Below are 24,003 nucleotides of genomic sequence, written 5' to 3' on the forward strand. Positions count from 1 at the left end.
CGCCGTTACTCTCTCATATGAATCGGCATCAGAGCCCCGACAGCCATTCCGGTGTACTCCGACTGAAATGTTTTTATCCCCAAAACCATACACGGTTCGCACCGTGGGGGTCTTTAAACCGAAATGCTCAATAGTGCAGTGCCAGGGCGCACAAGAGTGTCAATAAAGAACATGCGGTCGAACCCGTATTATTGCCCAACATGAGCAGGCTCACCAGTCCCTACAGGGTATTCCCCTTGGTATCCCACCCGCAGGGTGAATTACAGAAACACTCTCGCTGATATGATTTTGAGCCCAAATAAAAGTGATATTCGCAGCGCCGATAATGCCAAGGGGTAAACTACAGAAGGATTGTTTAGTTAATGTGATGATTTTATAAGCTCCCAGACCCCCCCAGTCACCTCCCCGCCAAAACGCCGTGTCACCCGCTTGGTGACCAGTTTATTCTATGGCTTTTTTCACATTCATCTCGCCAAACCCTGCGGCCCCCGCAGAGAGGTCATCAATCTGAGGCACCGATCGACCAGCCGTAGCAAAATTAATGACTACATGGCAGCCGAGGCGATGAAGGGGAGAGGGAGAGGGAGAGGGAGAGGGAGATCGGCTCCCTGCTTAAGTCATCTTTCCTGAGTTGTAGGTGAAGTGGCTTCTGGAATCTTCTTCCCAGAGCGGGTTCAGGGAGACACACGGGAGAAGAGAGGGACGGTGGCTGCCACCAGACTGCTCACCGTTTGGCGCTTTAATGTTAGCTGGCCTGCAGGTAAGAACGTGAGATTAACCTCTGCCTGAAGATGCGGTGGAGATGACTTCATCCTGAGCTGAATATCCAAGGTGGTAACGGTGGGCGAGTTATGGGGGCGATTGGTGTCATCAGTCATAGTCAGGACCGGCTAAACTGAGGAGGGGAGAGCTGAAAGCGCTGCTCAGAAGGCAATGGTTCAGTCACCAGAGAGCAACTGTGTGATTAGGGAGGCTCAGTTAGTTTAGTGCTGATAGCAGTCGATAGATGACACATCAGATATGATGCGATCCATAAAAACAGTGTGAGGACCTCATCAGCAAGTCAACAGTGCTGACCACCTTACCACTGCTATCAAGTCAATTCGATCAGTGGATTCTGTTGTAATGCCCACCTGTCAGCTGGAGATAATTCGGGCATTATAAAATCGTGTCTGACAAAGCAGAACATCCTACCCTGTTACGTTGGAGTGGGGCGCTATATAGTCAGACATTATGGCTTTGGACAGTTTTGGTCTTTTTTGGGTGGTTGGGGGGGATAAAATAAAAAATGAAAAAGTGCGATATAGTTGTCGCTGGTTGGGGTACTGCATAATCAGGCTGTGTGTTTCTGGGCTGTATCGTGAATTTAGTCAATGATTACTATATTACTATTTTTTTTTCTTTTGAGTCCCTCCGTGATTACCTTTCTAATTACTGACATCCCTGATGCTCGACTCTCCTGTAACTAAGTTAAGGTTACCTCTTGTCACCAATGTCACCATATGAAAAAGACAGATAACACATAGGCAATTAAATGCAAACAGGTAAGACGGATAGGAATGACACTATATTAGATAGATAGGGCACTATATAACAGATAGTTAATGAAAGACATAGGTAACAGTTAGTAATGGTATTATATAAAACAGACAGATAATGCACTATATAACTGATAGCCAAAGAAAAATTCCAAGTAATAAATATGAATTGCACTTTACAATACAGTATAGATAGATAACGCACACTATAACAGGGAATTAAAGCCACCAGATGACGGATAGGAATGACACTATTTAAGACAGATAGATGTGAAAGTCATTATAAAATAGATTGACAGATCACGTCGTCCGTTCGTCTGCCCCTTGTCTGTGCGGTCTGTGTCGAGGCGCTGTATAGTCATCGATCCATCCATGCCTGTTCACATCTCGCGTTCTCCGTATCTGACCAATCAGATCGTCTTGCCCGATTGCTCCACAATAAGCTTTGTTCACTTTGACAGTGAGCTGTGACGACAGTCGCGCTAAAAGTGGACAGGGCACGCTACCGTGCCACGCAGCCTGAATTGCAAGGCGCAACAGAGAGGGCGGTGCTCTACCGTGTTCTTTCATCTTTGATTTTGGGGCGGTACTTTAGTAGACCTTGACGCTGGTTGGCCGAGTCACAAGACGTTAGCCAATTATTTACAACAGCTGCGCAGATCTGCGGTGTGTTTTCGCGCTTTCATTGTACTACGTAAGTTGTAAACGACAAGAGTTTATAAAAACTGCGCAGACGGCGATACTAGCAGAGGAAATCGAGCGCAGCAGACTGCTCGCTCTCTCTCCAACTCACTCGCTCGCGTTTTACCAGTAATCTGTAATGGGGAGGAGCTTTTATTATATGGGTTACGGCTGCTGTACAGGAGAGCCGTGAGCGAAGAGGACAAAAGCTGGGCCGACTGCGAACGAGAAGCCGCGGGCAAGAAACACCGGGACAGGAGACGCGACGTCCGCCCCCTACAGCCAAACGCACGGATTCTCACGTTTGTAAGGAGCGCCGCTTGTGTCTGGAGGAGCCTACCGTAAAATACGTGCTTTGCTAAAAAAATCACCGCCCCCTCCTCTTCTTCTACTAGTCTCGAATCAACAGTGAAGAGGAAGAAGATCATTCGCAGGAGAGCCTCGCACCCCGTCCCACTGCGCCTCGGACTCAGGGGTAATGGGAGGCGGTGTAGGCACCAACCAGTCTTGAAGCGACTTCTCCACACCGATCTGTTTAAGGGACGGAGAGAGAGAGAGAGAGAGCCGGGAGGACACACGCATCTCCTCCGCCAGTCCTCGAAAACCAACTTGCGCCGCCGTCTGCGTTTTTGCTGAGAGTGCCGCTTGACAGGTCTGGCGAGCTAAGCGACGTGGAGATCCGTGCTCTCCCTGAACAGGCTGTTTTCAGGTGTGGTCTTCCTCCTCCTCCTCCTCCTCAGCACTTAACTTTGGTGCAAACTTGGCGAAGGTGGAGCTGCACTGATTGATCCCTGCGCCTCGTCGCTGTGCTTCCTGTTTCCCTGGAGGAGCCGCTTTCGCTTTTCACACGGCTTGGCTTTCCCTGCCCGCCTGAACTGCCCGCTCGGATCTGCAGCGGCTGGGGCCAACAATCTGCCGCACGGGGAAAATCCACGGGGACTCGTTTGAGGTATCTAACCTAATCATTTATTTATTTACTTGTTTATGAATTAAAGAGGTAGAGAGAATGGGAAATTGAGAGAAAGAGAGCGAGTGTGTTAGGGGCGGGGGTGCGCTGCCAAAGTGATCTTCGGTATTAGCAGACGAGTCTGTTGATACCTGACGGTGCGACCTCGCATTAAAGTACGAAATCAGGGGGGACCCTGCCTTTCAGAGCTGACACGGGGGGCGCGTGGTTTCTGAAAGTCCGTAATAAAGGGGGCTTCGGTGAGTTTCGCGATCAACAAAAAGGAGGACTGATCAGACTCCAGTGGGAGCTTCGGGAGAGTGGGGTTTGCAGTTTTAAAAATATGGTAGTAGAGGTGGTGCTGTCGGAAAAGCCTTTTAATAAAACCCGACATTGTTCGAAGCTGTCAGTTGGACGTGGCTTCCTAAAGGGTCAGGGCTGTCGGAATATAGCAAAAGAGGCCCGACCACCTTAGCTTGGACTTTGACGGAGGGCGCTTAGAAAGCCAGGCGTACATTATGTGATCAAAAGGTGACTCTCATTTGAATATAAACGGATCTAAACCTGAGCTGTTTGGGGGCGAGTCTGGTGGCAAAAATGTGGGGGGGAAAAAGGTTATCTAGTAGTGTAAAGTGGAATTTAATTTCAAAAGTACTACAAGAGATTGTCACCGCGAACATACCTGAGATTTGGTTTTATTTTAATTTTTTTTATTGGGGGGGGCGCTAGAATGATTAAAGGTGTGAAACCAAACTTTAATTGTCAGTCAGTCAATAACTAGCCTGCTTAGGCCTGAACAGGGTCTTTGGGTCTGGTCTGTTGGGGCCTATCCCAGCTAGCATAAGGGCGCAAGAAAGGAACAAACCCTGTACGGGGCGCCAGGCCATCGCAGGTGAACTTCATTTACAGTATAAAGCGATCAGGAAGTGAAGCTTACTTAATAGAATAGGTGGGCTTCAAGGGGACTCGCTGCCGTTTGCATGTATGCTGGTGTGGGTTTGCCTCCGGCACTCCAAAACCCCACAGCTTAGGTTTAACTGCCACTTTTTTTAACATGATGACTGCCAACTACGAGTTAACTCAAATTCTGGAGAAAATCCAATTTTATTGTGAGTTTTGCTCAACAACAAAACCCACTGAATTAGTGTGTTAAAATATCCCCCTGATTTTGACAATGGGGTTGGGGGCAAATGTACCTGTTGTTCACCATGGCAGGCAGCACGTTTTTAATGATGGCACTTTACTGGGTTGTTTGGGGTCCCCGTTGCTTGATAAAGTGCAGTTTCATTCTGCGGATGGTCCTTTGCATTTGAAGTGGGGGGGGGGTGCTTTGGTCTTTGCCATGACTCCCAATGCGAGGACAAAACAAACATTTTTAATGTCTAGCAGGATACATACGGATCAAGAAAACCTGAACTTAGCTGTGTTGTTGTATGCGGCAGCAGTCCTTTAAAAACGAGGCGCCCACAGGAGTCTCACCAACCTGGCATCAGCTGTATGGAGCTGAAGAAATGGAGAGGCGATCTCTGGAACCTTCACCTGGAAGGCTCTTTTGGGAGCCAAAAATGCTTCCCCTTATGGCATCCCACCTTGGCACCTTTATTTATGAGTATAAAAGCTGGGCTTAGAATAAGTGATCAAACGGTGACTCTTGTTTCAGTATAAAGGGATTTGAACCCAAGTGTGCGTGAGGAGTCAATGCCAGTCAACAAAACCAATTGAGAAAGAAAGAAAATTTTATCTCGTAATCTAAAGTGGAATTTAATCTCAAATGTGCTGCATGACTGGCAGAACGAGAGTGTGGGTACAAGTGGCCGAAATGATCCTCGCTGGGCAGGGTGGCAGGGCTATCCCTTAGAGATCGGGTGAGACGTGCGGACGTCGAGGAGGGGTCTGGAATTGGAGCCGCTGACCCTCCACATCGAGAGGTGGTCCGGGTGTCTGATTTGCATTTGTCACCCTGTGAAGGTTTTATGGGCACAACCAGCTGGGAGGAGACCCCAGGGCTCACTGGGAGAGTTATATCTCTCAGATGGCCTGGGAACACATTGGGGGCCCTTAGTATGAGTTGGCAAGTGTGACTGGGGGGTTAGGACACACGTGGGTCTTCCCACTAAGCATGTTGCCCTAACAGCACCCAGACCCCCACCATGTCCTGGAATTGGATAAACAGTGAAGAATGAACGGAGGAGTGAATGAGTCCATTTTGGATTAACAAAGGTCATCTAGCATTATTAAAATAAATGAAACTGGCAATAATGTTAGAAAGGTGGTCTTTATGGGAATCTCCGTCCCTGTGGGGTTTACACGTTCTCCTCGTGTCCACCCCACAGACATATGGCTTTGATCAGCTGTCCCATTCCTAACACTTCTGGCTCTTTTTTGGGTCGTGTGGTTCCTTGCAGACCCCTTGCTTGACAAAGCCAAAATATTTTTTTTTGAATATGAAACCGATTTTTGAAAAAGTTTCTCATTATGTGGATTAAGCAGAAATCTTTAATGTTGAGTGGGCTACCCAGCAGGATACGAACAGATCAGGAAAACCTGAACTGTGTTTGCATGAATGAATGAATAGAGAAAGAGTCCTAAAATCAGGAAGTCAGCGACATTTCACAGATCTGTCATCTACCAGTCAGGGCTGTTAATGAAGCCTGTCACAGATCTGAAGATATGGAGGTGAACTCTGGAAACGTCACCTGGGTGGTTCTTTTAGGAACCAAAAATGGTCCCCCTTATGGCGTCAACCTGAAGAAACTGTCTTGGCACCTTCAGTTTTAAGAATGTAGAAAGCCAGGCTTACAATACGTGATAAAAGGTGACTCTTATTTCAGTACAAAGGGATTTGAACCCTTGGTGATTGTAGCCTGCAAAACAATTGGGGGGAAGAAAAGGAATATCTTGTAATGTAAAATGGAATTTAATTTCAAATGTAAAGCAAAGGGCCATCACCGCATAAGAAGTCAGTCTTGGCTTGGCACAAAGGGATCCTTGCTTTATAAAAAAAAAAAATAACGAGGGAAGTGTTAATTGTAAAGGGTGGCAGCCCCACAAATGTGAACTTTAACTGCTAGATTATAAAGCAAGGGGGGGCTCAGTGTGAGTTGGAGAAAAGAATGTTTGGATATGCAGCTCTGCTATCTGAAGGGAAAGTCACTGTGTCAAAAAATGGGGGTCTTTAAAAGTAAATTATTATGTAATTACATGCATTGAGTTCTACATTAGGACCAGTGGGAGATCGGGAGGTTCCTGGTTTGACAGAAGGACGGGGGCGTAGGGTGCATCCAAAAGTGGGGGACAATTAGTGGGGATTCCAATCTAAAGGTGAATTCGGGTCCATAAGTGAGGTCTCATGAATTGGAATGCTGTGTTGTGTTACGTTATATTACATTGTTACATTGTGTTACGTTATATTACATTGTTACGCTGTGTTACGTTATATTACATTGTTACATTATATTACATTGTTACGCTGTGTTACGTTATATTACATTGTTACGTTATATTACATTGTTACATTGTGTTACGTTATATTACATTGTTACGTTATATTACATTGTTACGCTGTGTTACGTTATATTACATTGTTACGTTATATTACATTGTTACGTTATATTACGTGTTACGTTGTGTTGTGTTATCGTGTTCTGTTGTGTTACGTTATATTACATGTTGCGTTGTGTGTGTTCTGTTGTGTTATGTTATATTATGTGTTACGTTATATTACGTGTTATATCGTGTTCTGTTGTGTTAATTTATATTATGTTATGTTGTATTGTGTTATATTGCATTACGTTGCATTACATTGTTATATTTTGCTATGTTATGCTGCATTATGCTGTTATAGTATTGTGTTGCTTTGCGCTATGTTTTATTATGTTACGTTTTATTACGTCATGTTAGGTTGCATTGCAATGTATTGCATTACGTTACGTTATTACATATTGCATTACATTGTGTTATGTTTTATGTTGCGTTGCATTATGTTAAGTTGTTATATTACATGTTGCATAATATTGAGCTATATTATATTATGTTGTGTTATGTCATATTGTATGTTGCATCATGTTAAATTATGTTATGTTCTATTACATGTTACATTACATTGAGTTGCATTATGTTATGCTACATTCTATTATACCAGTAATGGTGCAATTCATGATAACGTGCAGTGAATTCACTTGATCTGAGCATTCCTAGTTTTCATCCTCTTTCTCTGTACGTTTATCATTAGTCTTCTCAGAGGTTGATGCGCTTGCTGCTTCCTGAGCAGCTCTTCTTTTCTCCACCCTAGCGGCCTGCTTCTTCTCTTCTTTCGCCGGCAACATTTCACGTTAAAACTGATTAAGTCGGTGTTTGTGTTGTGTTGTGTTGTGTTGTGTTTTCCTTCATTTTTCAGTTAAGCTGGCACTTAAGTGTTCAATCTGCCTCAAGAATGATTTAAGATATGAAGAGGTAGGGGAAGTGATGGCGAAGGTGGTAGGGATGAGAACGGCGCCCATACGCATGGTTTACATGGCTGCCCTGCTGGCCACTGCCACGAGTTGATTCTACAATAAAATAAAAATGAATAGAGGAATAACCTTGGAGGTCAATCATCACCCCGAAAGCGGACAGTAGACGTCACGTAGTGTGTGTGTGTGTGTGTGTATGAGTGTGTATGAGTACCAAATTTCACATCAATAGGTCAAATGGTTTTAGAGCTACAGGTGATTTAAAATCCTGGACAGACAAACGGACAGCCATGGTAGTGTATTATAGAAGAAGATCACCTGTTGCATTATGTTGTATTACGTTCTATTACATGTTGCATTATTTTACATTTAATTACGTTATGTTATACATGTTGAGTTACATTGAGTTGCATTATGTTGTGTTATATTAGGTTATGTTTTCTTCTCCGTGTGGCACATGTGTACGGGTGCCGTTCTCATTCCCTACCACCTTCGCCATCACTTCCCCTACCTCTTCATATCTTAAATCATTCTTGAGGCAGATTGAAGACTTAAGTGCCAGCTTAAGTGAAAAATTAAGAAAAAAGTACTAAGTAATGGCAACACAAACGCCAACTTAATCAGTTTTAACAAGGGGCGTAAGGCTTGGTAGAACAGGGGAAGTTATGGATGGTTAAATAAGAAGGTGACACGCGGACAGCAGGTTCAAATCCTGTTCGAGTGGACATACTTCTAAAGCGCCCAACGCTAAAGTCCCATTTAATTCAACTAAATGGGCATTTTTTTGTCTCCATTACGGGTTGTGCTTTGCCACCTGAGGGTTGCAAAGTGAGGACACCCATTGCTTTGGTCAGTGCCGCTTCACAGTCCTGGGATCAAATACCAGCCTGGTTGCCATCCATGTGGAGTTTGTGTGACTATACCCCCGTGTGCCCGCATGGGTAGTTGCATTCCAAAGTCTGGCAGGTCAGGTTGGCCCCCCTGTGAGTGGGCATGTGTGTGAGCAGATCGGTGTGCCATCTGTTTTTGTTCCTTGCACTGCAAAGCTTACAAAGAAGGCTTGGAGGGGTCCGGCTACCCTCGACCCTGACCCGGGCAAGCAGATTAGAAAATGGATGGGTGGAGGGCATTCAGCTTTAGACACTGAAAGGCAGTGTTAGAAAATGGCTGGACAGGTTCGGGTCCAGTTCTGATCTGAGGAGTTTGCTTGTGGGTCCTAAGGAGCAGTCGCCGATGTGCCCAGAAGTGAACTTTAATATATGTGAATTAAGTGAGAGGATGATGAAAGTGAAAATGAGATGGAGCTTCTTGCAGTCTGCATTTCACAAGTGCAAGACAAATTGGATGGCATCCAACAGTTGTACCCATTTAAAGAGTGGCGGCCCTTCATTTGCTCATGTCATCAGGAAATGTGGGGCTGGTGAGGACCCCAGTATCTCTGTGAAGTCTTCACGGTGTCTCGGTGGGTTTTTCTAATGGTGGTCTACCTTTCTACCCAGTATCACCAACTATATCCATTGCCAATTCTAAACTGGCACTAAATGGGTGTGTGCATCAGTGAGCCTAGCGCTCGACCCGAATTCTAATTCCCTAACCCTAATTCTGTGCCCATTGCTGCTGAATAAGCTCTGCAGGTGCCCGATTTCCAATAAGCTGGTTTGAGCCGATAACGTTTTACTAGAATATAATTGACAGGGACGGGCCAGCACCCCATCCAACGTTGGGTCCTGCTTTGTACCCAGTGCTGCCAGGATGGGCTCCCCACCCTCCCGGCTCCCCACCCTCCCCACCTCCCTGACTTGAGAGGGCACAGGGTGGCGGCATGAAACGACTGTAAATGCACTTCATTGCACTGCTGGGCTCTGAACAGACCACTAAACACAAAGACTATGCACCCCGCCCCAACCCGTCCATCCTCCTTCCATTATAACATAGTGGGGGTCTGCACAAGTCCTGGCAGTGGCAGCCCATCTGAGGGCACAAACTCCCATCATTACTCTTAACACTCCTGGAGATGGACATTAATCTCCACACAGAGTGTGGCACAGCTGGTACTTGAACATTGGTCGTGAGCAACAGCAACTGGTGTGCCACCATCCAAAAACTGGCAGTCGCAAAAAAAATAAAAGAAATGAAGAAAGAACCCACCAAGATACAAAGAGAACAAAGATGTCTAGCAGGGTTCAATTGTGTCACCTGACAGGGTCCAGCGGCAAGTCTGACGTACCCGATGGCTAGAAGACGCAGAATGTGACATCGGCTTGAGTTGTAACAGAAAAAGAGGAAAACGAGACGCATGAGATTTATAGCGCCTTTCAGCACTGGCTTGAGTGACTTCACATCCATCCGTCCAGCCAGCCATCTATCAGTTCATTTTTAAAACCCACTTATCCAGAGGAGGGTCACATATAACTGAAACCAATTCAAACGGCATTGGGCACAAAGCCAGAACCAGTTCTAGGCAGGATGCCAGTCTGCCACAGGGCACACACAACCATCAGGGCAAAAACCCAGTTTGACTGCAAACTCTTTTAGAGAGTTGCTGAAATGAGATGTGTGACCTTAGGTGGCTCAGCAGTCACACGTCTTGGGACAGGAGTATGTGTCGAATGGAACTTGGGTCCTGCACCACCGTGCCACCCTGTAAAAAACAACAAAAAAAAAAAAACCACCAACTGGTATATACAGTGTATATATTGTAAGAGCAAAGCAACAGGTTTCACGAATGATTGGGGCACAGAAGTATAACTGCAAGACCTTAAAGCAAATCAAAAAATAGAAAATAAACGTAAGTAGTCCGATTCAAATGCAAGTCAGAGTTGGACGGGAAGTGGAAGAGGCGGGTTCAGGTGGCCAGAAACCAGAAGCATCCTCATTGGTGATGGATCTGTCAATCATCCTATCTGCAGAGGGAGGTATTAAGTGACAGTGCCACCCCGTGGCTTGGAGTGCAATTGCAATCATCCAAGCCCTGAAGTTGTCCCCCCTAAACCTGCAGGTCTGGCACTATGCACACTTCTAGGAAGGAGAGATTTGAAATTTGCAGATCTTTGAACTTTTGGTGGGCTAAAATGGCAAATTTATCCATTTAAAATTGTCAAGTGTGCAGAAGGTGAAGTATCATAACTTGTACTGCTATGTTTGACACCAAGGGCTCCCTTGACTTTTATTATTCATCCATTCTTATCTGGCTCATCTGGTAAAGCACAGTAAAGATCTGCTGTTCATCCCAGGAGCATCGGGCACAAGACTGGCACCAACACTAGACAGGACCTCAGCCCATCACTCAGTGCAGACTCTCAGCAGGTGTCCATGCATGTCTTTCAGATGTGGTGGAAATCCAAACTGGACTGAAAACCCTATCATGTGTTAACCATACAGACGAATGTGCATATGCTTAGGGCCACCGAATGGGTCCAAGGCAGGATCCAACTGCAGACCAAGCGCCAGCTCATTACAGTGCACATGCTAGGGACAGTTTTTAGACGTGACAATCCACCTGCCACTTGCAGTGTTCGGAGCTACAGAAAAGAAAGCTGTAATATCAGAAGAAAATCCTGTAGAGGCACAGGGAGAACATGCAGAGTCCACATGTGTGAGTTCACTTTTAAGTCATTGTGCCGGAGTGTAGGAATGACAGGTCACTAACAAAAATGTGGGGCACCAACTGGATCATCCCACTTAATTCACAGAAAGTTCCAAAACAAAAGAAAACACCCCTGAGGCGTTAGAGCTCTCCTGCCTTTTGGGTTTTAAATGACAAAGTAAAGATTCTGGCTGTAGCCGTGGATTAGGGGCAGTCTGCTCAGGAGCTCCACCTGGTGGGTCACTCTTGCCAAAGTAACCCTCCTTCTGGAAGGCCAGGATTTCTAATGGCCGGGGAACCGGAAGGGGCGGGGTCAGGTGCAGTAACTGGGCGGTTTCTCGGTGCTGTGGAGAGAGGAGAAGAGGACAATGTTACCGATAGCGCCCCCTCTCGACCTGGTGGGTTATAGCATACCTTGACAGAGCACAAAAGGTGATCCTCTGACATATATGCGTGACAATATACAATCGATTCTGTTGCCTTTGTTTATCTAATTGGGTCACATGGTGTCAGTAGTGGGATTTGAAGTCCAAAGTCTTAACCACTATGTTACACTGCTATCTATCTATCATATAGCACCTTTCACATCTATCTGTCTATCTATCTCCATCTCTCTTTCTATCACATAGATAGATAGATAGTGCCTATCTATCTATCTATCATATAATGCCTTTAACTCTATCTATCTAGCTAGACAGTGATGGTCTAGTGAGGCATTTCCTTAGAGGGTTGCACAAACAGCTGTACCCTGACTGCAGTTGGGTACTGGAATGAAATCCTTGGATCCATTGTCAGACTTAACGCTGGTGCAGTTGGCCCTTGCCTCGTCCTGGTGCAGGACAATGCCCAGCCTCATGTGGTCCAGAGTGTGTAAGCACTTCCTGAATGACAAAGACATTGATGCCATTAACTGGCCCACACATCTCCTGGTATTTCCTCCATGCTCTTGAGACACTGCTGGGAGACACAGCAAACCTTCTTGTACTGGCATGTGTGGATGTGTCATCCTGGAGGAGCTGGACTACCAGTGCCATTTGAATCAGCTGCAGGTATGTTACCAGCAGTGACAAGGACACTAGCGAAACACAAAACTAGAGACGAAACAGTCAGAAAGGATAAGGAGAGAGCAACTATCTGTGCCCACCGTCTTCAAAACCATTCCCTGTTTGAGGGCTGTCTTGCTGTTGCCCCTCCAGGTCACCTGTTGTCACTTTTCATTTGCATCAAAGCAGGTAAAGTTGATTCACAATCACTTGAGCTTCCTAACTGGACAGACAATATCTATCTATCTATTAATTATATAGTACCTTTCTCCATCTATCTATCTATCTATCTATCTATCTATCTATCTATCTATCTATCTATCTATCTATCTATTAATTATATAGTACCTTTATCTATCTATCTATCTATTAATTATATAGTACCTTTCATTATCTATCTATCTCTATCTATCTATTAATTATATAGTACCTTTCATATCTATTAATTACAGTATATAGTGCCTTTCATTTCTATCGAGCGATCTATTAATTATATAGTGCCTTTCATTTCTATCGAGCTATCTGTCTAATCATTTTTATTATGCATCCAGTTCCCCTTTTCAAACAATCTGCCCATTTGGTCATATAGGGTCTGATTATTTATATAAATATAACTTGTACAATATCAGGCTCTATATGACAATATCCGGCCCTATATGACCAAATGGGCAGATTGTTTGAAAAGGGGAACTGGATGCATAATATAAGTGGTACTTTATCGTGTGTGTGAGGGGGTCTCCTAATGTCCTAATGTATAAAGGAGGCTGGCTGGATGGATGGAGGCTGCTGGAATGTGCCTTTTATTGTAGGAGAGCCGCACGCTGGAATAATGTATTAATCGCACTTACTAACGCCCTGGAAGGAGGGATTAGGCCTACATGAATGATTCGGGAGCTTTGGTGTCAGTTTGCATCACATCAGCGGCTCCAGCTTCTGCGGGTTCACATGTTGCCTTTGTGTGATTTCATTTTTTTTTTTTTTTGTCATTTTTTTTCCCTCCCCTCCCCCTTCTTCTTCTCCTCAAGCCCAGCTGGCGATTCCAGACCTGCACAGTCATCTGCACAGCACCCAGCGCCTGCCACCCCATCCTCAACTGGGATCAGCTTTCTTCTGGAGTTTAAATTTTCCACCGCTTTATCCCGCTCCTTCCCCGACCCCCCTCCCCCCCCTTTTCCTGGTGGGATTTCCAGAGCTGATCCAGGTGGCCCCACAACTCCGGAGTTTGACATTCCAGCTCTTCCTACTCCTATGCCGTAGCCCCACTGTAAATCATACAGTTTGTATCTAACGCTTGGGGGGCCATGGCCAAGTGGCTCAGAGACTACCTGAACTTCGGTAGCCGCCGGGTGCCCCCCCAACCCCCCAAGCCGGATTACACCGAGAGTGAAATCCTAAAGGCTTACCGAGCCCAGAAGAACCTGGACTTTGAAGATCCATATGAGGATGCTGAGAACAAGCCCCGGTTGGATGGCGGACAGTCAGATATCCCACCACTTGGCTCTCCGGTCAAGGCCGGCTCCCTGGACACAAAGTTCTTCTCCCCAAAGCATCGTCTCATCAAGGTGGACTCCCAGGAGCTGAACCGCTGCAAGAACTTGGCCACAGTGCCGCCAGCAGACCAGCCCAAAGTCGAACTGGTAAGTCCATGTTTGGGGTTGGGAGAACTCGAAACTTTTGGGCAAGGGGTGCCCCGCCTTGACTGGGGGATCTTGACAGCTCTGCTTGAATGGTCTGAGGGCATCACTTATTCAGTTAGATTTTGGGGCGTCCTCAGAGGTGAACAAGTCAAGTTTTCCTTTATGGCCTCTGGCCAAATGGCCTGCACTTTACATGAGTCCTGAACAGGTTGTGGTGCTGCCCTTGAGTTCCTATTTAGGATGGAGGGGTTATTCTGTCATGGGAATCTTCCTCTAGGGTGCCACCCTTGTGCCCAGTCTGCTGTCCTCTTGTTTCATCACCCCTCTTAGAATGTACATCCCATCCTAAAGATTATCCCAGAGGGCACAACTACATTCAGATGAAAGTTCTGAGGGCACCATTTTCAGTTTTGTCATGTCTAGAATTTTTTGTATTCTGTCAGCCTTTTTAAAGATTGTCTGGTCAGTTTTTTGCTTAGGTTGCTCTGTCCTGAAGGTGGTGCTAAAAGGGCATCTCTCCTGAGCTCAACTTAATATGAAGAGCTCTCTTGAACTTCCTCAGATCCCATCTAAGACAATTCCAGCCTTGGAGGGCACCTTTTTGGGGTAGAGTGGCTGTTCTTTTTTAAGGATGATGCCACTCTCATACCTCTTTTAGAAGCTCTCCCTTTGTTTTGCACCACAGTCTTTGTGCCGACAGTACTCTGTCCTGAAGATGGTGCTGGGAGGGCACCACTAATGTCTTCCGTCTCAGACAGGAGCCTGGAGGGCACCATTTTTCAGCTCTGACATGTGCTGAATTGGAATCTGATGTTTCCTACTTTCTGTCCTGAAGAAGGCCAACTTTTTATGTTTGGTGATGCTAAATGGTGTCCTAATGGTGGCATTCAAGAGCACCTTCATCTGAGGGATTCTCTGGTCTTGGATTGGAGGCACAGGTTCCACGTTGGAGGGACATTGGAGGAACGTTTGCTTTTGGCCCAGCCATATCTGGAATGGTTGGCTGGGAGCCCCTTGTCCTCATCCTGGACAAATTCAGCCTTCGATTATTATTATTATTATTATTATTATTATTATTATTATTATTATTATTTATATAGAACCTTCTCCATGCTCAAGGTGACACATTTTTTGCTCCTGGGTTGGAGCCCAAGACTCCAGGTTGAATGGACTTTGAAGGAACATTTTGTTATTTTGGTGCTGCCATATCTGGAATTGAATGATGGGAATTACTTGTCCCCACCCTGGAGATATCCAGCCTAAGATATAATAATAGTAATAATAATATTAATAATAGCAACAATTAGTAATAATAATAAATGTTATTTATATAGTGCCTTTTCCATGCAAGGACATTTTTTGGTTTTGGTTTGGGACCTCAGTCTCCAGATTGGATAGACATCATCTTTTTTTGGTTTTGTCTTATCTGGAATTGAAGGCTGAAGGTTCCTTGGACCATCCTGGACAAATCCAGCCTTAGATATAATAATACTAATACATTTTATTTATATAGCGCCTTTTCCATGCTCATGTCGTTAAAACGGTGCTAGACGAGCTGCTTGAGAAGGGCGGTCATTCAGTCTAGTAGATGGTGCTGGATGGCGTCACTCTTATGATTTTCTTGTAGGACGTCACCTTTTCTTCTTCTTCTTGGGGGGTGCAGTCCCTGATGGCTGAAGGGCACCACTCAATTCTCCTGTCTCAGATGTGATAAACTCCCCTTTTTTGTGGACCTCACCGGTCACAGGTTAGAGGACAGATCTCTTTAGGCTTCTTTGTCCCCATCCTGGTTAAATCTGGCCTTGCACTTGTTTGTGGAGGTGACCCCTCTGAGGGATAGGGGGGTTGCCATTTTTCTGAGGACAGTGCTTAGAGGGGTCCATTCCCATAGCCTTTCCTATTATTATTTGAACATTAGAACAGTTTTGATGAGAGCAGGCCATCCAGTGCAACACGCTTGCCAGTCCTATTCTCCAGGTTCTCCAAAGTAACATCAAGTCACGTTTTAAGCGTCTTTAAAGTCCTGCTGTATACGAGGTGACTTGGTAATTTATGGCACGTGTCTGGGATTCATTGGGTGTTGGTTCCATTTTTCTTTACGAGGACATTGTTTTTATTAGTTTGGAGCAGGGAGGTATAACAGGTGTCCTGAAGATGGCGCTAAAGCGTACACTCCGATATCCTGCCTCTGACTACATGGACATCAGAGGACTCCTGTTTTCTGGACCTGCCATATCACAGACTGGCGATTGTAGGTCAACTGCAACACCACAAAGTCACCCAGTGCCAGCTCTGTAGGGTTCAATGACAAAGAATACATCCAGCACCATGTCAAACGGGGGAAAAAGGAGCACAAAGGTGTCCATTATTAATTCCGTCAGGAGCGATGATCAGATAAGGGCTTGCCGTTGGAGGGCGTATCGCTCGACACCCTTTTTCGTCAAAATCAGTCCAGTTCCAGGAAGTCACTTATCCGGCTTAAGACCCCGACCCCCTAGCTGTTTGTTAATTGTTAGATTTTTGGGAACTTTATCACATATTTCAGATGCCACCTGTACAGTTTTGGTCTGAAGCTGGTGCAGGAGGTAAAGAAAACCATTTTGGAAGAAGACCTTGGAGAAAGTCGAGAGAAAGGCCTATTTGGAGAAAGCCTTGGTGAAGGGTTGTTCATCTCCCGAGGGCAGTCTGAGATTGGATAGACATTGGAGCGCACTATTTTTTTTTATTGTGCTATATCTGGGATCAGACACTCCTAGGATCATCTGCAGGGCAGAGAGTGGTGTCCATCTTGACCAACGAAAGAGAGGAACCCTCTGGCCTCCTGCATATCTCTGGACTCCTTCGGCCCTATGCTGGTCAAACTGTGCCTTGGTCTGTGTGGCAGTGGATGCCTATTTGGAGATGGGCACTGGGGCTGCTCCTTCCTCAGGATGGTACTAGAGGGTGCCACTCTTATTTTCTTTCTTCAGCTAATTCTTTGAAGAACCATCACAGAGCGGGCACTGAAGGACACATCTCTCGTGTCCCACCACAGTCTGGGAGTTCATTAAAGGACACTTCTCTGGTGTATTCTGTCCTAAGGGTGACTCTGGAGGGCCTCATTAATATGGTCTTTCTTTTTGTTGCAGTTTTGCCACTTCTTGGACTGAACCCTGAGGGTCCTTGTATCCTGTGCTGGTCAGGGCACCTGTTTTTTGGGGTAGTTAGTGGGGCAAATTGGTGCCAGTCACGTGTCCCACCTTGGATGACACTTTTTGATTTGATTATTTTTTTGTATTCTTTCTGTCTGTGGGGTTGGAGGCTGAAGGACCAAATTTGTTGAGTGTTCCTCTTAGATACCTGCTTGCCCCTAAAGATGAGGTAGCAGGCCAGCGCTCAGTGAGCTCTGTCTGATGAGATGGGTGGCTGGAGGACATTTCTTTGAAGGCCTGTCTTAGAGCTGGCACAGAGGGGACGTGTCTTTCATGGCCTCTTACTTTCACCCTGTCCTAGGAGGGCATCTCAAACACCTCCTGGATAATCTATCTTGGAGGTCTGCGCTGCCCTAAGGCTTGAGGGCACTGATCTTCTATCCTGCCTCGTATGCTTTTCTGGAGGGTTACCTTCTTTGGTCCTGCCATACTTTGGATTTGTGGTTGGAAGACTTGCTGGGCAAACCCCCTTCTTTGAAGAAGCTGTCCCATCCTGAACATAGTGATGCATGGCACCATGCTTATGTCCTGCCTCATATCTGTGGACTTCTTTTCCTGTCCATCCATGCTCGACGTAGGAGGCTGGAGCGTTTTGTCTCTTTAAGTCTCGGAAAGTCCCTGGGCAGTAGTGATGATCCTGGGAGTGCCTCACTGGCATCTCAAGGTTCTGTTCTGTTGGGCATCATACTGTAGCTGCTCCCTTTTTTTAGGTGATCTCTGACAGGAGCTTGAGAGCCTGAAAGACCACCAGTCACAAGTCCCATCTCTTTAAACATTGGTGTTCATTCACATGTCCTGAAACCCATATGCCAGCTCCCCCGCGTGGTGTTCTCTGCCATTCCCTGCGCGCTCCTCCGGCTGTGAATAATTCAGAGCCTCTCCATGTACGTCTTCTGTGAAATGATATCATCTTTTAGTCAGTGAGGCGTAAATGCACCACTCTGACCCCTGATTGCCCACCATCTGTCACCTGTCACCTCTCGGAAGCCTCCAGCCATGCTGCGGTCAGAAGCTGTCAGTCTGGAGTGAATGAACGCGGCGGTGATGGCGCTCGAGGCAGCAGATGCTTCTCGGCGGGTTCCTCCGCTCCCTCCCTGTAGTGCTGGCCATCCCCCAGTAGCAAACCGTGGCCCCCGTCACTCTGCCTGCCCGCTTTTCATCGCCAGCTATTGTTCTGTCTCTTGATTAAAATGTTCAGGAAAGCGCGGAGTTAATTGCAGATTGAATGGTTTGGAAGCTCCCTCCACTTTTTTTTGGGAGGTTTGCAGCCACCTGATGCCCTTAATTAGTGTCCCATCTTTCAGCATTGAGGCAGAAGGGCTGATCTCGCCTCTCTTTTGCTAGACTCCGCTGGCACAGGTGCCACTAGACTGCTTGGCTCCTGGCACAGCTGATGCTGGATGCGTTCGTGGTCACTGCCCCAGTCAGACCTAATGCCGGACGCCTTTGTGGCCATTGCTCACCTCACAGCAGACCTGGTGCTGAATGACATTTTGACTTAGTGCTGTATGACTTCCATGACAATCCTGGTGCTGGACACTTTCTTGGTCATCGTGCCCAACAGACCTGATGCTTCTTGATTTTTGTGGTCATCTCCCCCCAGACAGACCCGGCTTTGGATGTTTCTTTAAATGTTTGGCTGAATTCATTCTTTTGTGGTTGGTACTCAGTGGGGCCTGATACTGGACGCCTTTGTGGTCCTGGCCTTATCTTTGACCTGGTGCTGGATGACATTATCGTCTGACACGGGACCCCTTGAAGTAGTGATAACCACCGAGACTTTACCCTGGACACCTTTGTGGTCAATGTAGCCAGCATGTCCATCTCTCCTAACAGATTTATTTAACGGCAGATGACTTTGTGGTCCCCGAGCTAACCTGGTTCTTAACATGTTTGTGGTCTTCTCTCCCAGCAGACTTGGTGCTTGATGTCTTTGTGGTCATTGCTTTTGATAGAAATAATCCTGGATGCTCCTGACGGACTTAACGCTGGATGATTTTGTGGTCATCCATACCCCAGGCGTCGTGGTGCTGGATGGGCTCTTCCTCCAGACAGACCTGGCACTCTATGACTTTCTAGCCATCTTCCTCTGCAGATCAGGCACTGGGTGTGTTCTTGGTCATTGGCCTACCAGAAGATGGGGAATTCATTTCTGGTTTTGACTCGGTGGGGATACCTTTTGTGGTCATGGGCTTCTGCCAGCTTGGAAAAGCAAAAATCCTAAGCTGACAATAATGGAGTGCGTAGAGGGCAACGCTCTGGTAGACCGTGTCCCGTATGCTTTTGTGGTGATCTCCTCTGCCAGGTCTGGTGTTGATCCCTTTGTGGTCTTTGCTCCTGAGAGAATGAATACTTAGACACATTTGTGACCCTCTTTACAAGTCAACATGGTGTTAGACGCCTTCTTGGTTGTTGCTCTCTGACAGCTGGTGTACCATCTGGATCTGATCTGGTGCCTGATCTCTTTGTGGTCTTTGCTCCTGACAGAATTAACGATGGACACATTTGTGGTCCTCTTTCCAAGCCACCATGCTGTTGGATGCCTTTTTGATCGTTGCACTCTGAAAGTCCTGCTACTGGATGACTTTGTGGTCTTCTAGTCTGCCGTCTGGATCTGAGTTGGTGCTTGATGCCTTTGTGGTCATTGCTCCTGACAGAATTAATGATGGACACATTTGTGGTTCTGGTTGTCTTTTGACGTGGTACTGGACGCCTTCTTGGTCATTAACACTGACGGGCCTGGCACTGGGTGACTTTGAGGTCATCTACTCCACCATCTGGATCTGATCTGGCTCCTGACAGAATTAATACTAGGCACCGCTTTACAAGTCAGCATGGTGTTAGACGCATTCTTGGTCATTGCCCTCTGACAACCCTGGTATTGGATGACTTTGTGGTCTTCTGCTCTGTCATCGGGATCTGATTGGCTGCTTGTCACCTTTTTGGTCAATTCCCCTGACTAAGTTAATGCTGGCCTCTTTGTGGCCATTGCACCTGACAGAATTAATGACAGACTTGTTTGTGGTCCTCTTTCTCATTTGACATGCTGCTTGGTCGTCATCTGGGGGCAATGCCCCTGACAAACCTGGCACAGGATGACTTTTTGTTCATGGCCTCTGACAGATCTGGCACTGGGTGACTTTGAGGTCATCTACTCCACCGTCTGGATCTGATCTGGCGCTTGATGCCTCTTGTAGTCTTTGCCCCTGACAGAATTAAGGATGGATACATTTGTGGTCCTCTTTCCAAGTCAACATGGTGTTGGATGCCGTTTTAGTCATTAACACTGACAGGCCTGGCACTGGGTGACTTTCTGGTCATCCATTTCACCATCTGGATCTGATCTGGCACCTGATGCCTCTTGTGGTCACTGCTCTTGAAAGAATTAATACTAGACGCCTTTGCGGTCCTCTTTACAAGTCAACATGGTTTTGGATGCCCTCTTGGTCATTGCTCTCTGACCGCTGGGGCACTGGGTGACTTTGTGGTCTTCTGTTCCACCATCTGGATCTGATCTGGCACTCGATGCCTTTGAGGTCTTTGATTCTGACAGAATTAATGATGGACACGTTTGTGGTTTTTCCTTCTCTTTTGACGTGGTGCTGGACGCCTTCTCGGTCATTAACACTGACAGGCCAGGCACTGGGTGACTTTGTGTTCATCCACTTCGCCATCTGAAACTGATCTGGCACTTGATGCGTCTTGTGGTCATTGATCCTGACAGAACGAAACCTTAGACGCCTCTGTGGTTTTCTTTCCAGGTCAACATGGTGTTGGATGCCTTCTTGGTCATTGCCCCCTGACAGTCCTGGCACAGGATGCCTTTGTGCTCCTCTCCCCGCCAGATCTGGCGCTCAGTGTTTTCCCGGTCGTTGCCCTGTCCCTGGTCACTAACACTAATGCTCACTAGTGTGATGTGAAACAGGCCAGGTGGTTAAGTGACCTCATATTTTCAGGAGTGTTTATTTAATTTTCCGTTTTGTTTGCCTTTGTCTGACATTTTGTCTTTTTGTTTTTTCAAGTTGGTTGACGGGTGTCTGTTTCTATATAGCCCCTTTCTCTGCCAGTCATGGCCTAGCCATGTTTACACAGCTGCTGCTCGTTCCTAATCCCCACCCCAGACTCCTAGACCCCCCCACCCTCCTTCCATGTGATGAAGACCTGCAGGCCTGCAAATCAATGAGTGGCTATGACTCCCACAATGCACTGCTCCAGCCTGAAGTCTGCTTCTCTTTTTTCTGTCTTATTGATCTGTGAGTCTCATTTACAAAGAATTGACCAATCTGGACCAGGCAGGAGAGAGACAGAGAGCATACTGGGGGGGGGGTGTTGAGGGGTGTTGGTGGGCGCCATTCTCCATCGATGCACCATCACTCATTTAATGTGTTTACTTTTGACTTGTATCTTCTCCCTCTGTCCATCCCAGACAGCAGTGACGTCTGTGCCGCCAGCCTCAGGGGACTTGGACTACTCGGACCCCTTTGACGCCTGCCCTGAAGTGCGGCCCCGGCCCCCAGAGGAAGACCCTGAATCTCAAACTGAGAACAACGGATATATGGAGCCATATGAGGCCCAGAGGGTCATCACAGGTACAAATCCCTTGTGTCACGGGGAGAAGGGCAAAGAGATTATTGTCATTCTACCAGAATCCTTTGCTTTGTCACCATCACCTACCTGGGGAGAAGGGGGGAGTTGGGGGGGGGGTTTGGGGTTGCTTTCTGGTCATGCAGACTGAAGGTCAATCTGTGATTTCAGGAGTGATTGCCTCACAGCTCCATTATCCTGGTTTTTGATCCTCGGAGTGGCCACTATCTGTGGGGAGTCTGTATGCTCACCCCGTGCCTCCGAAATACCAGTGACAAAGGTGTGGTACATGCATGTGTGTGTGTGAGGGAGTGTGGATGCACAGCTAGTGCCTGAAGTGGTAACTAAAGAGCTGGTAGTCTGACATTGTCAGCTTCTTGGGTCTCTACCCGATGCCTTGCTAAATTTACCTGATTTCTCAACCAATCAGAGGGTTCCCTTTGGGTCCTCTGCTTCTCTTGGGTGGCTCATTGAGGGGATTGGGGGTCTCCTATCCCAGTAACCCTCGGGTGTTTCAAGTGGGATGCTGATATTCATGCATTTGATTGGAGAGTGGAGGGGTGGTCCCCCTTCAGAGTTGATGAGAACATGCATTTGACTGGCAAGCGAGGGGTTGGAGGCAGTACCCTCCATGGATTTTCAGCTGGTATGATATTCATACATTAGATCAGAGAGTTGATATTCGAACATAATATATGACTACGGGGGGCTACCATGAAGGTCAGGGTGGGTGGTGCCAGTATGCTGTGGGGAGAAATGGGCAAACTGCTGGTACACCCCGCTTGAGACCCTGTGCCCATTGATAGACTGCTCTCTGCATGGGCTTTGTCTGCACCACAACATTTTGTTTAAATTTGTTTGAAAAATTAATGCCCACTAAGAAGGTTTGGCCGTAGCTTTTCGTTAAGGGCTCATGCAGGTCAGTTGCTTGCCTCATCATGGCTTGCAAGATCCTTGTGGACGTTAAGGTCAGGTGGAGCATGATGGGGAGCTGGAGGGCACTTGAGGTGGGCAGGGTGGTGGAGATCATCTGATTAGTAAATTAGGCCCTGACCCCCCAAGGAAAGACATGGCTCTGAGGCTAGGGGGTCTGTGCTGCCAATCAGAAGGTTGCCCATTCATATCCCATAAACGCCAGAAGTGTTTCCACTCCGTTGAGCCCTCGAGCAAGACCCTCAACCTGCAACTGCTCCATCCTGGGTATGACCAATAACCAATTTGGTTGGTGGCAGGATTGGCACCCCCGGCACAGTAAGAAAGACCTCCTACTGTTCCACTAGTGTGGTGCTGAGGTGTCACCCGCTGCACGACTTCACTAATCTGGGGTCCTAAGGTGGTTCTTCGTTTGGTTGGTGCTGCCACATGATGTATCAGTGTAGGCGCCCAACCTCCTAGTCCCAAGAGGTGTGTATGCATTGGAGGCAGCGATGGTGGTTATCCCCGCCATATGACATATCAGATGTCATTTTTGGGCACTGCACCGGTCTGCAAGATGGCGATGTGGGCAGGCCAACAATTTGCACCATCAATGGAACAGAGTGCACTCGGGGAGGCAGAGGATGAGCTGTTGGCCCACCCTGGATTTGCTGCTGCTTTGCAACCAGTGCTTCTGGAATATTCTTTAGCTCACTACACTCCTCAATTGGACAAAGTGGTCTTGAGAATGGATGGAAGAATTTGCTGGAAGTGTGGCTTGTTTTTAAGACGTTGGCCTTCAGGTCACTTGCATAACACCCCACGATGGTGGCATGGGGGGCTGTGACTGGGATTGGTTGCTCTTGACTGGTGTTTGTGTTATGGTGGGACAAGTCTTGTACCCCCACACCATGACATGCTGGATGGGGACACACCATAATGATAGTCTGGGCATGGAGGCCGTGTCGGATTCCCTTGCCCAGTATGTGTCTGAGTGGGTATGCAAGTGTATTTTAGACCCCCGCGTTCATTTCCCAGCCCAGCAATGCTGTTGTCTTTGCAGTCGCAACACTTCATGGAGGACGGAGAGGTCCCAATGATCTCCTCTGCAGAGAGTGATGCAGCTGGTCAGAAGACCCTAAATGGTGCCCCTGTAGAATGTGGTGAGAATTTGGGGTGGCCTTCTTGAGCAATCGAAGGAAGTTGAGGTGCTGCTGTGCCATCCTGGCTATGGAGGTGGTGTTTGTTGGCCAACTCGGGTCCACTGTAGAGCCCTCGATGTGTGGGCAGCACTGGCCTTATCCACAATAAGAGAGAGAAATTGTTGCACTTGCACGAGACCACCAATCGTCATATCTGCATTCTGTTCGCTGACTCATCCCCACTGCTGATGTGACCCCCCACTGTGGTGTCATCCTCAAACGTAATGAT

The 24,003-nt window shown here is 47.0% G+C and overlaps 1 protein-coding gene across 3 annotated transcripts in view; it reads left to right on the top strand.

Annotated features, from left to right (window-relative positions):
• Window positions 1–672: 672 nt before the first annotated feature.
• LOC120537777 (SH2 domain-containing adapter protein F-like) overlaps window positions 673–24,003 on the top strand; it is a 30,439-nt gene continuing 7,108 nt past the window's right edge. Inside the window, exons 1-3 of one of the 3 annotated variants that reach the window (XM_039766969.1) lie at window positions 673–760; window positions 13,276–13,882; window positions 21,500–21,662. In XM_039766969.1, the coding sequence (XP_039622903.1) occupies window positions 13,547–13,882; window positions 21,500–21,662 (499 nt within the window). In that variant the 5' untranslated portion in view covers window positions 673–760; window positions 13,276–13,546. Of the gene's footprint in view, window positions 761–2,264; window positions 3,169–13,270; window positions 13,883–21,499; window positions 21,663–24,003 lie in introns of those variants that run through there. The other 2 variants (XM_039766967.1, XM_039766968.1) reach the window with 2 other exon arrangements.

The sequence above is a fragment of the Polypterus senegalus genome, chromosome 10 (genome assembly GCF_016835505.1).
Source record: "Polypterus senegalus isolate Bchr_013 chromosome 10, ASM1683550v1, whole genome shotgun sequence".
NCBI lineage: Eukaryota > Metazoa > Chordata > Cladistia > Polypteriformes > Polypteridae > Polypterus > Polypterus senegalus.